The 14,860-nt window shown below is 46.6% G+C and overlaps 1 protein-coding gene across 1 annotated transcript; it reads right to left on the reverse strand.

Annotated features, from left to right (window-relative positions):
• Positions 1 to 1,354: 1,354 nt before the first annotated feature.
• LOC123370656 (homeobox protein not2-like) lies at positions 1,355 to 7,830 on the reverse strand. Its single transcript, XM_045017337.1, has 3 exons — positions 7,494 to 7,830; positions 3,642 to 3,850; positions 1,355 to 1,513 (listed from the first exon to the last, which is right to left on the reverse strand). The coding sequence occupies exons 1-3, from the start codon at positions 7,828 to 7,830 to the stop codon at positions 1,355 to 1,357; spliced, it is 705 nt and encodes a 234-aa protein (XP_044873272.1).
• Between the last annotated feature and the right edge of the window lie 7,030 nt (positions 7,831 to 14,860).

Consider the following 14,860-nt stretch of genomic DNA (forward strand, 5'->3'; position numbering starts at 1 on the left):
CTTGGTATAAAGATGGAGTTTGAAATCCAAATCAAAACGTGTATAATGGGCCGAAGCAAAATCCCACATCCAAACGCTGCCCTATGGAGAGAGGTAACTGAAAGCTAGGCCCAGATTTTGCCACTTGAGCGCACCTCTGCACGGTAAAGGTAATGCAATATGTGCATAGGGGTGAGGTCTTTGATCTGGGCTTTGCAGGCCAGGAGAGAGGCAAAAATGTACAAATCCTTATTGCAGCGACGCAGGAGGGCTGCCTGGAGGCACTTTCATTCTAAGCCCTAGGCGCTTACAGCTTTCAGAAAACTTGGACTGCAAATGTTTATCTTTAGGGCCTGATCCTGCAGTCTTACATTGACCTGGAAGGACCTGAGTCTCTTCTCATGTCTCTTATGATAACTCCATGGTAGATGATAGGCTTACACCGGTGGAGGATCGGTGTAAATAAGATCAGAATCAGTATATAGGGACAGCAGCGGCGCTCCTATTGAAATCACTGAGAATTGTGCTTGTGGCAGTACCAAGCCCTCAATTATGGCCAACTGGGCTTTTTTCTCCTTAGCTTGGTCAGATCCCCTTTACTTTATTGCAAATTTTAGTAGAGCATTTTTTGTGCAGATCTGAACTTCAAACCTGACATGGAAATAAAATGAACTAGGGAGGCTACTAGGGAAAAAGTCAGGAGTCTGATTCTCTTAACACTCTCCCTGCCAGGGCTACTCAGCCGCACCAGGGGGCTGATAAATCACAACTGCACTGCGTTTACGTGCACTGATGTCTGGATCTGGATTTGAACTCCATGCCCCCTTCTCCCGTGTCTAATTTTAACCCCAGTCTTTCTGCTGGAAAGGGCCCGTGCTTTCTGGCATTTCAATAGAGAAAAGAAAGACTTGTGGGTTATCTGGTTTTACACACTGCGCCCCTATCATGGAAGCTGCCCATGTGCAACTGGGTGACCAGATGTTCTGATTTTATAGGGACAGTCCTAATATTTGGGGCTTTTTCCTATATAGGCTCCTATTACCTGCCCCCGGTCCCGATTTTTCACACTTGCTGTCTGGTCAGCCTGTGTGCAACTGACCTGATGAGCAGCAGGCCCTGGGTATCTAGTATGAGGTTGCCAGACAGTGGGTGTTGCATATCACAGACTCATCCTAGGCAGCGCCAGGTCAATCTGGTATCGTCAGCATTCAGATAAAGACCTTGGTCTATTTATCTGGCTGGAGAAGCGCATGTGTGGAGCAGCTGCTTAACTCCCTGGTAGTTTCATCGGTCAGTCTTCTTCTTGGGCATAGCCGTAAACCCCCACTAGTTCCATTGCAAGAGCAATGTCTGCAGCAGGGAATTCTCAAGCCATTTAGACCTCCACGTCCACCGTGTCGTCCTCGTTGTTCTCGAGGTCCAGCGAGTCCATAGGAAGAGGCTGTGTCCCTCCAAACTGCGCCAGCTTCACTTTCTTCTGCTCCAGGCTTTGCTTTCTCCATTTGATCCTCCGGTTCTGGAACCAGACTTTCACCTAGGAGAGATTCAGCACAACGGGCAATGAAAACCACTCGCTCTGGGCCAAGGCTCGGGGGCATGACAGCCCTGACCCTGCAAGTCCTTGAACTGTGCTAAAAGACTGTCAGCAGGGCCCGATCCTGTAATCCCTCCACAGGCAAGTCTCCTTGACTCCTGGAGTTTGACCTGCAGAAGGACTTGGTGCTAAGAGGCTTTAGGCAACATGGGCCATGAGGATTATTAATAATAGTTATAAATAAAGCAGTGGCCTTTCTTTTGAGGCTCTCAAAGCACTTTACAGACATTTACCTAAGCCTGCCAACTGCCCAGCGAGGTTGGTAAGTGGTATTGTCTCTGATTTACAGATGGAGAAACTGAGTCACATGGCGGTCATGCCATCTGGACACAGACAATAGTGAAACGGATCACAAGAGTCCTGACTCCCCGTCCCTGGCTTTATCCACCGGACCCAAACTCCTTCTCCAAAACCTTCACCCTGATTGTGCTGTCTTTAAATTATAAACGTCCCAAAATGAGGAGTGAAATCCTGGCCCCACTGAGTCAGCAGCAAGACTCTCATTCGGCTCAGTGGGGCCAGGATTTCCCTGCCCCGTGTAGTCGAACTGTGTTTAGAATTAAATAAGCAGCTGTGTCGTTCCCAGCAGGCAGAGGCTCTGAGTGCCAAATCTCGGCTACCTTCCTGAGTCTGTCCTGGAAAGTGAGACAAGATCTGTAAGCTCGTGAGCCCTGCAGTCATAGATCCTGGCCACTCTGCAGTAACTGTCACGCTGGGGGAACCCAGCTGCAAAAGAGCCATTCTGGTTAAAACCTGGGTCATGCAGGATTAACCAGGTTTTTTTAGCTGCATGCCCATGAAAGCCAATAGGAGTTTGGCCATTGGCTTTGATGGGAGCCCCTTAGACTTTAGAAGGGTCGCAGCACAATTCAGGAGCACAGTGTGGTCCCATCTCTGGTGCTTTGACTTATGACATGGAGCCACCAGCTGGCAGATTCCATACGTGGGTGCCCCAGCTAGGCAGCTGTTTCAGTCTGGATAGGAATGTGCAATCTGGGGGTGCCTGACCATGAAAATGGTATAAAAATAAATGTGACTGTCTGAACGCAGATCTCTCTAAGCAGCCCCATGTGCCAGCCACCTTGGCACAAAGGGGGTGATTAGACCGGTTAGAAAAGGCCCGATCCTGCTCCCGATGAGGTCAATGGCAAAGCTCCCTCTGGGTCATCCAACCAGGAACAGCAATGATCAGTGAAAGCAGGAGAAGAGCTGGGGGAAAGTGCCGCTGGCTTGGCAGGGTGGGCCCACTCCTAGGCCTTCTTTAACGTGACGCAAATCAGCGATCATGGAAAGAGTCCCCAGTTCCCAGAGGTCTTTGTGCCCCTCAGCCCCCATGACAGTCACGTGCACAGTGACAAAAATCAAGAATCATAGAAACTAGAGATGGAAAATGAGCTCTTCTAGTCCAGCTTCTCCAGCTAATGCAGAACTGATCCTTGCAGTACAATAGGAATAGCCAGGCTGCATCAAACCAATGGCCCACCACTCCAGTCTCCTGTCTCCAGCTGTGGCCAGTATCCGCTGCTGCAGAGGAACGATGGCCCCATTTGGACAATTGTACAGTAATCTTCCCATACAGGAAGGGTCTTTCTAACCTACAACACTTTGGCTGGCTTGGGCCCTCAACCAGGAGCATCTATAGCCCAGATACATCCATTAAGTAGGCTAAAAATGCATCCGTGGAGGTTGTTATTATTCAGGCAAATTTCTAAGCCTATTTTGCCTCCTGCCTCAGTGATATCTTATAGGGTAGGGCCACAGGTTAGCTATGCATCAGGATTTGCCTGTGCTTTGTCTCATCTAGTTTTAAATATCCCTAGTCAGGGGATTTCCCTTGGGATCCCAGGGACCCTCCCCGTTTCTGGGGAGAATCAGCTCCTTCTGACGGGAACTCCTCACACTATAACAGAGACAGAAGCCCTGAAACTTGCTAGGTGGCTCATCTCCTGCTGTCATTTCCGGCTGCCGTCCCAGGAAGGGACCATGCCTGGATCTCTGCCTGACCCCGGGGACCATGTAGAGATCCCAGATTGCTCATGGCCTCAGAGGAACGGGGTTGATGTCCTACCTGGGTCTCTGTGAGGTGCAGGGTGGCTGCCAGATCCACCCGCTCCGTGCCCACCATGTACTGCTGTTTGAGGAATTCCTGCTCCAGCCGCTCCAGCTGCTCTGGTTTGAAGACTGTGCGGACCCTCTTCATCTTACAGGGCCCCCTGGATCTCCAAGGAACAGAAGGCCCCAGCGAGACAGCTCCTACGCAACCAGACAACTCCAGACCTGCAAGCAAGGGGCAAGAGTCAGCAAGGCGAAGGACATAAACAGCCCGATTTGCCTTGCAGGAAATGCCTGACACATGTACAGAAAGAAAGCACGTGTCACAGCCCTTGTTAACTCTCCTTACGGTGGGTGAATGTATTTTATCTGCTCCAAACCCTGCTAGCTACAGCTGGGGCTGGTTTCAGAGCGTGGCTGATCCAGTCCACAGGGGCTAAGGAGGGATGGAAGAGCAGGAACAGTAATGCTCTGAGGAAAGAAACAGCCTCTGCCAGCCAGTATAACTGGGGAACCCTTCTGACAAAGGGCCAACCCTGGACCCAAAGAAGTCAGTGAGTGCGCGAGGCGAGCCGGATTTGACCCGCTCCATGCATTGCTTATACTGGAAGTTCTTGTTCAGGGCCGGATCCAGCAGACACTGATATTCAATGGGATTGCTTGAGAGTAAAGATAATAACGTGCTTATGTACTGGGGAGCTGGATTGTAAATTCTCTATGGCAAGGTGTGTCTTGGGTCCTGCATGGTCCCATGTACATTGCTGGCATAACAATAGTTACTATATTATTCAGAAGTGTCTTGTTGGTATAATAGTATGGAATTCTTAATAAAAAATCATCAAACTACACTAACTCAGGAACAGGCAACAGGGCTTCTCAGGCCCTGAGCTGCCAACTCTTTCCCACCTGCTTCAAATTCTTACACAAAATAAATGCAGGGCTTGGGCCTGCAGCCTTACTCACATTAGTAAGCCTTACTTATGTGAGTCATCCCCTGACTTCAGGGATCCCCATAACCCAGGAAGGTTGCAGGATGGGGGCCTTTGCATAATGAATAAGTGGGAATTTTCTGAATTTTGAACCCATCTCTCCTAAGTCTAGGATTGTTAGGATCCGAGGTGTTGGTTCTGCCCATGTTTTGCATCTGGGTTCCGATTTTGACCACCCCCGAGAGTGGAGGGCTGGAGGCCCAGGGTTTGCAGTCAGGCCCCTTGCTAATAAATAGTTACACTGGAAAGCCCTGATCCTGCAGTTGGATCCACATGTGTGGGTCCCTGTTCCCCTACTGAGCCCCACTGACTTTAGAGGGGCTCTGCAAACACATAGGGATCCACCTGCATGGATCAGCCTGTGGGATCATGGTCCGATATGATCATGGGAGGAGTTAAAAAGGTTTCCAAGTATCAAAATATAGTTATATAAACCACTGGGAACTTGAAATGTCGATATTAAAATGTTTCTGACAATAAAAATAGGTAGAATGTAATTATAAATTATTAGAATTATAGGCCTTGATCCTGCAAATTCTTCTGCACATGTTTAACTTTATGCACAAGAGTAATCTCATTGGGCCAATGGGATCACTCCAGTGTGTAAAGCTAACCAGGTGTGTTATGTGTTTGCAAGATCAAGGCCCGTAGTTTTAGTCATTAAGATATAATATTTGTAACTGTTATAGCTATAAAAACATGTTTGGAGAATAAAACTAATGTGTGATAGTTATTGAAAATATCTGAGTGTATAAACATTTATAATGTAGGGCCAGATTCTCTGCTGGTATAAATCAACGTTAGTTTGACTTGACTTGAACTCAGCCTATTTACACCAGAAGAGCTGTCATATAATAACTAAATTATAATATATTTATTATAGTAGGATTTGGAGTTAAATAATTAATAAAATCATTTTGCAAATTGCCCAAGCATACTGTCACCACCTAGCAATATAATTATAATGTAATATATAAATGTACAGATATTAAACGGTCTAAAAAAAGAGAATAAGAATTACATAACTACATTCAATAGTTTTAAAAGGTTTCTGAGTATAAACAAAACTTTTAGAATCTAAATCCTAAAAAACTCTAGGGCTCAAATCTTGGTTTCTTATGTGGGCAAAAATCTGCTTTGATACAGGTGGGTAGTTTTGCCTCTGTTACCAACCATGGGATTGGCCCCTGCATGCTCCATGGTAATAAATTTCAATGGGCCATAGTCCCCATCTATTTTTAAGCAAGGCTACTCATTGAGATAAAGGGTTGATTTTGCGTAAAAACCAATGATACCATATGGTTTGATGTAAATACAGAGGAGACAGGAATATACACACACTGAACTAAAATCTGCCCTCTGTTAGAGCAATCCAACTCCATGGGTCTCTGGTTCTGCCCATGAAACCCAAATTAATCTGTTACTTCAAAAACAAAAATCTCTTTTTGCCCTAGGTGCATGCGCATTAAAAAGCCTAACAAACTTTGGGGTCAGAGTCTGCAAACACATGTGAGAGTAATTTTACTCAGATGAGTAGTTCCAACTGCAGCAAAGTTATTCACACACAAATCTGCAAGATCAATCGCTAAGAAAATAAACCCCAAACCATGGGCTCCCTTCACCCATCAGCTTCTCAGGATTAATAAGCATCAGCCCCTTTAACCCAGAAACAGAAATAAATATTGGGAAATCACTGTGCTCTCTCCTCTCTCTCCCCCACCCTCCCACTGCCACTCACAGAAACTGAGCAGAGTCTGTAAACTTCAGGAAATTAAACTGAATTTCTGTCTGTGACTGCATCAGTGCCCGCCACAAACTAGCTGGGGCTAGGGTGCGAGATGCACCCTGGAAACCTCAAGGGTCCTAAAAGAATTTTAAAAATAAACCTTCTGGGGTTTCTACTAGTTTGGTTTAGTCCAGAAAAAGTCAAAGCTCTTTGGGTCACAGTTTGCTCCTGCCCAATCCTGATGAGTCTGTTTCTCTTGGGCAGAACACTTGCCATCCTCCAGACACCCTCTTACAGCTCCACAGACAGGACTTCCCCTTCTCGAGGTCCCTTCCAGTCCTATGATTCTATGACATGCTGCATATAAAAGTAATAATACCAAGTTCTTATGCCGGACATCTGCCACACACCCTCTACCCACACAGACATACAAACCAACCTCCACACAAACTACACCAAGACAGATTCACCCCATGCACAGATAGACACACACAAATACACTGGCAGAAATGGGTCAGAACCATCCACCCCTCACCCACCACAGTACATGTGCAAACATACTGGATGGAAATACCCTAAAGCTGAGAGAGACAGACACACACACACACACGCACCCTATACACAATCCAGGTATGCCTCACACATGCAGACATGCCGCATACCGTACACCCCTCATTCCTTCAAACATGTACACACATATCAGACAGCAACACCCCATTCACAGATCCAGCTTGAGAACCAGGAGCACTATCACTTTTGTTTTGGGGCTTCCCTTTCACACAGCAAAACTCTGAGTGCGACCCCCCCCCCCGTTATAAATGAAAAACACATTTTTTCATATTGAACACTATTATAAATGCTAGAGGCAAAGGGGGTGGAGGCTGACAGCTCACAACCCCCATGTCATAACCTCGTGACCCCAAGTTTGAGAACCCCTGAGACAGACCACCCCTCCCACTCACACACTGACAGAAACACCGCAGACACATACACAAACCAGGCACAGACACCCCATGCATGCGTACACCCCCATACGCACTAGACAGAAACACCCTAGGAACAGACACACCCCTGCCTCCACTCACCCCCACCCCCCAGAACACAGGCACCCCCCACCCACCCCTGTAGCCTTTCCAGCTTAAACACTACTTACTGTCTTGCTTACAGCTGGGATAAGAGACGAGGCAGCCCCTCTGCTGCAGCACCCCATAGCCCGGCTTATCCAGGTACATGGCTGGGTAGGGCATGAGGCCAATGGAGTAGGTGGCTGGGTAAATCCAGCTGTGCCACTCCAGAGGCAGCTTGGAGGACCATCTGGCAGAGGCTGCACCTTTCTTCTGGGGCTCTGGCTTGGAGAGGATGGCATCAATGTTAAACGGGGTCTTCCGAGGGGGCTGGGGAACATCTGGAGAAGCTGGGGGGCCAGAGGAGTCTGTTGCTGTTGCCAGGATGTTGCTGAGCAGACCTGGGAAGAACGGGCTCTGGAGCATGTTCGGTCAGCAGATCTGTGGCTGATGGTGAGGCTGGGACTTAGCCGCTTCCTTAGCCTGGGCTTGCTGCTTTCCAGATGCGGTGCAAGCTGCACTCTCCCAGCCCCGGCCTCAGCCTGCTGGCTGGCTGGCTCTTTATACAGAGGAAGGGCCCAAGGTGGCTTTATATCGAGGGCTTCCCCTGTGAAGTGTAAATAAGACATTAATATGCAAAGCAGGCTGCAGCTGGGTGGAGAAAGGAGAGGCTGTTCCAACGCCTGATGCTCTGCTGGGTGCCTGCAGGACAGGGGGTGTCTCTGGGCTGGGACAGGCAGGGGACAGCCTAGACTGGCCTATGACAGGGGCCAGGTCTGCTTGGAATGATCAAACTGGAATGGGAAGGGAGGTCTCACATCCTGTACAAATACACACACACACACAACATGCACCTAAAAGCCCCCCCACAAATATACACAATACAAATACAAGCGTAGACGCATACACCGTACACAACACACGCACACACACAACACCGAGATACAAAAGTACAGAGAAACACACAAACATCCACACGATAAATGTAAAAATACGGTCATACACACAATATAAATACAGAAATGCACAGACACATGAACACAAACACACATCACCACAAATATATACATACAAATATCTGCAAGCATGCACACACAATGTGTACACATGCACACGTCTATATGCGCTCATGCACCTAAACACACACAAGTCTCTGTGCAAGAGGGTGCTGAGATATGGAGCCGAAATTCACTGTTAATTTGCAACCTGTTATAGTGTGTGCAAGGCCGGCGCAACCCATTAGGCTACCTAGGGCGCTAATATTTGGGGGGCAGCGACTGTGGCGGCCGGATCTTTGGCCGCCCCGGTCGTCATCAGTATTTCGGGGGCGGGACCTTCCACCGCCTCTGTCGGGGGTGCCAATTCGGGGGCGGGACCTTCCTCCACCTTGGGTGCCAAAAAAGCTAGTGGTGCTCCTGTGTGTGTGTGTGTGTGTGTAATTGTGTGCATGTGTCTGTACTGTTCCATCCTCATCGGAGGGCTGATTCCTGCTCCCTGTCTGCCATTTTCTGTCACACAAGGCAGGAAGCCCCAATGTTCCCTCGGAAGCTGGGGGGTTTCAAAGTCCTTTCCAGCCTTTATCCTTTTTGGTCACTCTTTTCATTCTGTCACCCTCAAGAAAATGCATCTTTTTTTTTTCTTTTTTTATATCTGGGTCTTTTCCACTGTGTACCTATTGGGTTCTGGGAAGTGGGCGGGGGATCCCCCCAGCCTAAGGGGAGGATCTACAGGACCTCAAAACCCAACTGATTTCGGGGGACAACTAATAAAAGAACAGGGACAGGAGTGCGGTCAGAGGGTCAAAAGAAGGGAGCCTGACGGGGACACAGAGCAGAGAACCCCGGACAGCGACCACTGCTCCTCAAAGGCGTCAAGGGAGCCAGTGGACGCCGCCCAGAGGAACTCTGCCCGGATACGTGAACGGACAGAGGCATCTTCCATTGCTGATGTCTGAGTCCTGGCAGTCTGTGCCTGCAAGCCCTAGATTTGTTTGGCACAGACATCAGAGGCTACCAACCTTTTGGCTTGAACTTGAAAATAAAACGTAGATATATGTATAAGTGTGTGTGTGTGTGTGAACAAACCTGCCTTAAAGTGGGCACAAATGTAATTGTACGTATTAAAGTTCCGTTACGCTGCCAGAGCCGTGTAAATGCGCCTTCCTGTAAAAGAGAATCAGACTCAGTGTTTTTACACTCTGACTATTTCAGGGCAAATGTAAATCAAGAAACTATATTGGAATACTATTAGATTATGTCGTTCCTAAGGAAATATCCTGGGAATGGGTGTCCGGGCAAGAACCCAGAGAGAGAGGGAGAGAGATGATAACCAGGTGCTGGTACAAAAGAATCCATCAGCTTTTTCTGTAAAGAGTTTACATCTCCTATTTAGCAAGCTGCCTTCCGTGACAATTTGGAAATAGGTGAATAAAAAAAATACAGCTGAGGTTTTATTGCTCCTTATTACAATGTAAGGCCCCAGTTCTGCAAACCCTTCCTAACTGAAGTCACGTGCTTGAAGTTAGGGCATATGCTTAAGCAGCTTGCAAAATTGGAGACTCTGGCAATAAAAAAATAGACTTCCAAACTCCCCAGAGACTGTTTTCCAGCTCCAGTTCCTCTTTGATGTTTTGCAGTAAGTTTGCAGGGTCAATAGTCTGTTACTCTTGTCCAACTTTTAAATTCCAGATAATGTAACTTGCTCTGGTTAGCATCTTTAATATTCTCTATCTAATGATTAATAACCCTTATAATTATTGCACATTATGTAAGTATAAGGAAAGCATATGGTTACTGAAAGTAATAACTATTATGTGGAATAAAATCCTCTGAAATATTTGCAAATAAATATAAAACTTAAATGGAGAAAATAGAATTTTGCCTTGTGCAAACTTCAAAGAAAACCTGATAATTTATTTTAATATATACATACATTTAATGTAGCTATAATTAATTACTATTATAAAAATAATGACAATACATTAATAATAATGGCCCTCAGCCCATCTGCTTTTAAGTAGATCTCCCCAGTGATTTGATATTGATGGAATAATACATAGCCCAATATTAGAATACAGATAGAGAGGTGTGAATGGGGATGGATGGATGGATGAATGAATGAGAAAAAATGTACACTTACTTCTTTCACACAAGGCATCACATACAAATTAATAAAGAGGGGGGAAAAGCATAAACCAAAAATTAAGTAACAATGTTTTTGATCTTCCCACTGGAGCCAATACTAAAATTCCAACCGTCAAACTGAACTGGGATAGAATCCAACCAAGTGCAGAATGTTGCTTTTAAATTAGGGACAAGGAAGAGATTCACAGATACCAAAGGGGAGCTCACACTAGCTAAGGGGGCGAGGGAGGGGGATTCATTCCTCAAATCTATGAACCCCAACTGGAGTGACATGAAAGGCAGCAAGAAGCTGGCCAGTTAAAAGGAAGCAAAAAAACTCCTTATGGGGCTGCCTGGTGCATTGTGTTCCATCAAGCAGCTCTTATAGTGGGGGTGGGGAATCCAGCATCGGGGGTGGGGGACAGAGCAAAGATGTGGGAGAGAGAAATTAGGGAGGTAGAAAGAAAGGGGGAGCTGGACGGACAGACAGCAGTGACAGTGAGGTGAGTTTTGTATTCTGCCACTGTGGTAGAATTAGCTGGCTAATGAGGCATTTTGTCTCCCATTAGCACTATGTGCTCTGCTAATGTATTTCTGTTAAAAAGCTGGGGATTTTCACCCAGCGTTAACGAGTTGGGAAATGTCGCACCAGCCAGCCAGCAAAACAGGGGGGGGCCCTGCCCCGGGGAGCCAGGCACTTGCCCTGCTAACAACCCCCCTCCTTTCCAAGTGGCCCTAACTCTCTGACACAGGGCTACCAGGTTGGGGTTTGCATGGGGTCTATTTCCAACCCAGCTGCCCAGTGGAGGGGAAGCTTTTGCATGGAAGCAGATAAAAGGATGTGGTCCCTGATCCTCTTTTTTTGTTGTTTTGTTTTGTTTTTAAAGGGAGTAGAAAATAAAAGGGGAGGGGGAGTTTCTTAGAACACTTTAAATAAAAAGCCCTTTGTAAACATCCCCCCTTGAGCCAAAGGAACCCGGGTGAAAAGCATTTCCTGACAACTCCATTAAAGAATGGAGCTGTATTAACATTCCAAGCACCTTGACAAGAGATGAAAGTGGAGAACTTGAGTCCAGCCTCTTCTTGCTCCAGATGTTGTTACAGGCTCCTTGAAAAGGGTTTTCTTTCTTTCTTTCTTTCTTTTTTTTTTTTTGCAGAGAGACAAAGATGCTGCCCACTTCAAACGATTCTAATTGATGCTAATGATTATTAGATAGAGTGGGGGGCCTTGTTCCCCAGGCCAGGGGGAGTGCATTTTACAATCCCTTCATAGAAAGCTCCTTCCCCCCCTACCCCTCAAAAATGGGGCTGCGGCTTTCAGAATTTCTGTCTCTTTCTGGCTGCTGATTTTTTTCTCTCTCTCGCCCACCTTCCTCTAGACACCCTGCAGCTTTCACTTCTTTGCCCATGAGAAATTTCACACCTAGCCTCTTTCAATGGGAAGGGCCCTGGCTGCATTTCCATCTGACTTGAACTGCCAGCCTTCCCGGCAGACAAGGATGCAGTGGAAATTTCCTAAAAACAAAACAAACGAACCAAAAAATGGGATTGGGGCAATCTTTAAACTGGGGGCTTGAATCATGTTTAATGCACACGATGGAAGATCTTTGCATACTCTGATGCAGGGTAAAGGATTAACGCCGATGATTATAATTTGATTTGTACTGCAGTAGCGGCGAGGAACCTGCATCGCGCTAGGTGCTGTACAAACACAAGATGGTCCCTGTCCCACAAAGTTTACAATCTATGCAGGAGACAAAGAGACAGCAAGTGGATACCGACAGACCAATAAGGGAAACAATGAAACAGGCCAGCATGCCAGGGAGTGGTCTGAGCGCGCCAGCAGCCTAGATCATAGGGCTCCGGCATTGATTTGTTAGATGTTTGTTATAATTTAGCATGTTGACAATTTCAGCATCGACAACCTCCAGGGCTCAAAAATGACAAGTCAGCCCCCTCCCACACCAAAACTCAGGAGAGTGGCTTAAAAATCATGAGACTAAAATAATAATAAGAAGAAGAATACTTCTGGAGTTCTTTGTATTTGGCTTCTGCCATTTGAACCTTTAGCCTAGGTTACGCTAGGGTCAGATTTTCAAGCTTTACTCCCACAATCACAAGGGCTAGAAGTTTCCTGATTTTTTTTATATGAGAACTGGGATCGTACATAATCATGTAACTCCAGGAGCTGAGGGTTCCATTCCGCAGTCTTTGCTCAAGCAGAAATCCCACTGAATTCAGCTTGGAGAGTGAAAATAAGGCTTTGTCTTCACAGCCAAAAAAAAGTGTGTTTCTAACTATGGGATAACTAACATGCATTCTCTGTTGGGCTGTAAAATCCTAGTGGAGAAAAGCGCTGTAGTTTTAACATGAGGTAAACTGTATTATTATTATTAACTTGTATTTGTGGAGCATCTCAAAGCCCCGTCATGGACCAGGACCCCGTTGTGCTAGGCGCTGGACAAACACAGAACAAATCTATGTGTAGGACATAAGGGCTGCCATACTGGGTTGGGCCATTGTCCATCTAATCCAGTTTCTATCTCCGGCAGTGGCCCGTGGCTTCAGGGGGAGAGTACGTAACAGGGCAATTATGAAGTGATCCACCCCATCCTCCACTCCCAACTGCTGGTAGTCAGAGGTTTAGGGACACCCGGAGAATGGGGTTGCGTCCCTGACTATCTCAGCTAATAGCCAGTGATGGAATAGCCCTTGTGAACTTACCTCGTTCTTTTTTGAACCCAGTTATAGCCTTCACAACATCCCCTGGCAATGAGTTCCACAGGTTAGTTATGCACTGTGTGAAGAAGTACTTCCTCTTCTTTGTATTCAACTTGCTGCCTATTAATTTCATCGGGTGACGCCTGGTTTTTGTACTGTGTAAAAGAGTAAAACGTCTCTATTCACTCTCTCCACACCAGTCATGATCTCATGGACCTCTGTCGTATCCCCCCTTAGCCGTCTCTTTTCTAAGCTGAACGGCCCGAACCTTTTCAGTCTCTCCTCCTATGGAAGCCGTTCCATACCCTTTATCATCTTTGTGGCCTTCCTCTGAACCTTTTCAAATAACTTAAGACGAACAAGAACAGATGGATACAGACAGACCGACCAGGGAGCTCAAGGAAACAATGGGACGATATTGAATTAGCATGACAGACTGGGGTCTCAGCCCAGCAGCCTAGGCAAAGTCAACCACAGACAGGGATATAATACTGACCTCGCCCTAGCTACCTGGCAGAAAAAAATACAGGTACAATTTCACGGCAGGGGCGTTGGGAGAATATGTATGGGGGGTGCCAAGAGCCATTGAACCAAACGGTAAGCCCTGTATATAATGGAAACCATTTCAAACCAAGCACCCCTCGTTCCAGCTCTTATGCAGAGGGATAGCTAAAGCATGTGAGTTATCCCTCTGTAACCCTCCCACACCTTTGTTTTGATTTGCAGTGAAGACCAAAGCAAAGACCGTTTCACCTTCTGATTCCCATGTACTTGACCAGTGTTGCCTTGTCTGGGTGCCAAGGTAAGCTCGAAATCTGATTTCATGTAATTTACCGTTAACGTAGGGAAAGCCTTTATATGCAGGTTTGATTCTGTATCGAGCATTAGTCCTGATCGTTATTTCTAATATTGATCCAGGCTTATTTCTCACTTTTGATTGTGCTCCAATCTCATTTTTTTTAAGTTTACAAAAATCTGCATTTTTTGCCTAACTTGCCCCCAGGGTCTCTCTAAAGCAGTGGTCTCCAAACTTTTTCGATCACGCACCCCGTCAGTACAAAATTTTTGAGCACGTAACCCCTGCCACGCCGGCTCTACCATTTTTGCTGAAGGAAAAAAAAAAAGCTGCTTGGACTCCTGCCCGAACTGACGAAGCGGGGGAAAAAAAACCCGCTCCTGCTGCCGCGCACCCCCAAGGATCCTCTTGCACACCCCCTGGGGTGTGCGCACCCCACTTTGGAGACCACTGCTCTAAAGGGTATTGCTAACACTGTGCATCATCATATCGAACACTAGGTATGAGCTAGGGGCTCAGTTGTGGATGATGTGGGAATTGTCATGCAGTTTCTGGACCAACTATAGGGGTGCTACATCCATGGAAGTCTTGTTTAATGTCACTAGGGTGGTGTAAATTGGCAACAAAGGGTTTGATCCAGACCCCATTGAAGACAATGGCAAAATTCTCACTGATATGGAAGTACCCAGGGTGAAACCCTGGCCCCACTGAAATCAATGGGAATTTTGCCATTGCTTCAGGGGAGCCAAGATTTTCACCCCCAGGGCTTGATTTTCACTGACTCAAAGTCAGACGGATGAATTTTTTTCTTTAAAAA

The sequence above is a fragment of the Mauremys mutica genome, chromosome 5 (assembly GCF_020497125.1).
Source record: "Mauremys mutica isolate MM-2020 ecotype Southern chromosome 5, ASM2049712v1, whole genome shotgun sequence".
Taxonomy (NCBI): Eukaryota; Metazoa; Chordata; order Testudines; family Geoemydidae; genus Mauremys; species Mauremys mutica.

Bases quoted from the DNA above. Each gene is read 5' to 3' on its own strand.
- LOC123370656 (XM_045017337.1), bottom strand. From the start codon at position 7,830: ATGCTCCAGAGCCCGTTCTTCCCAGGTCTGCTCAGCAACATCCTGGCA. The intron at 3,851-7,493 runs GTAAGTAGTGTT...CCTTGCTTGCAG, and splicing joins TCCCAGCTGTAAGCAAGACA to GTCTGGAGTTGTCTGGTTGC. The intron at 1,514-3,641 runs GTAGGACATCAA...AATCTCTCCTAG, and splicing joins TGCACCTCACAGAGACCCAG to GTGAAAGTCTGGTTCCAGAA.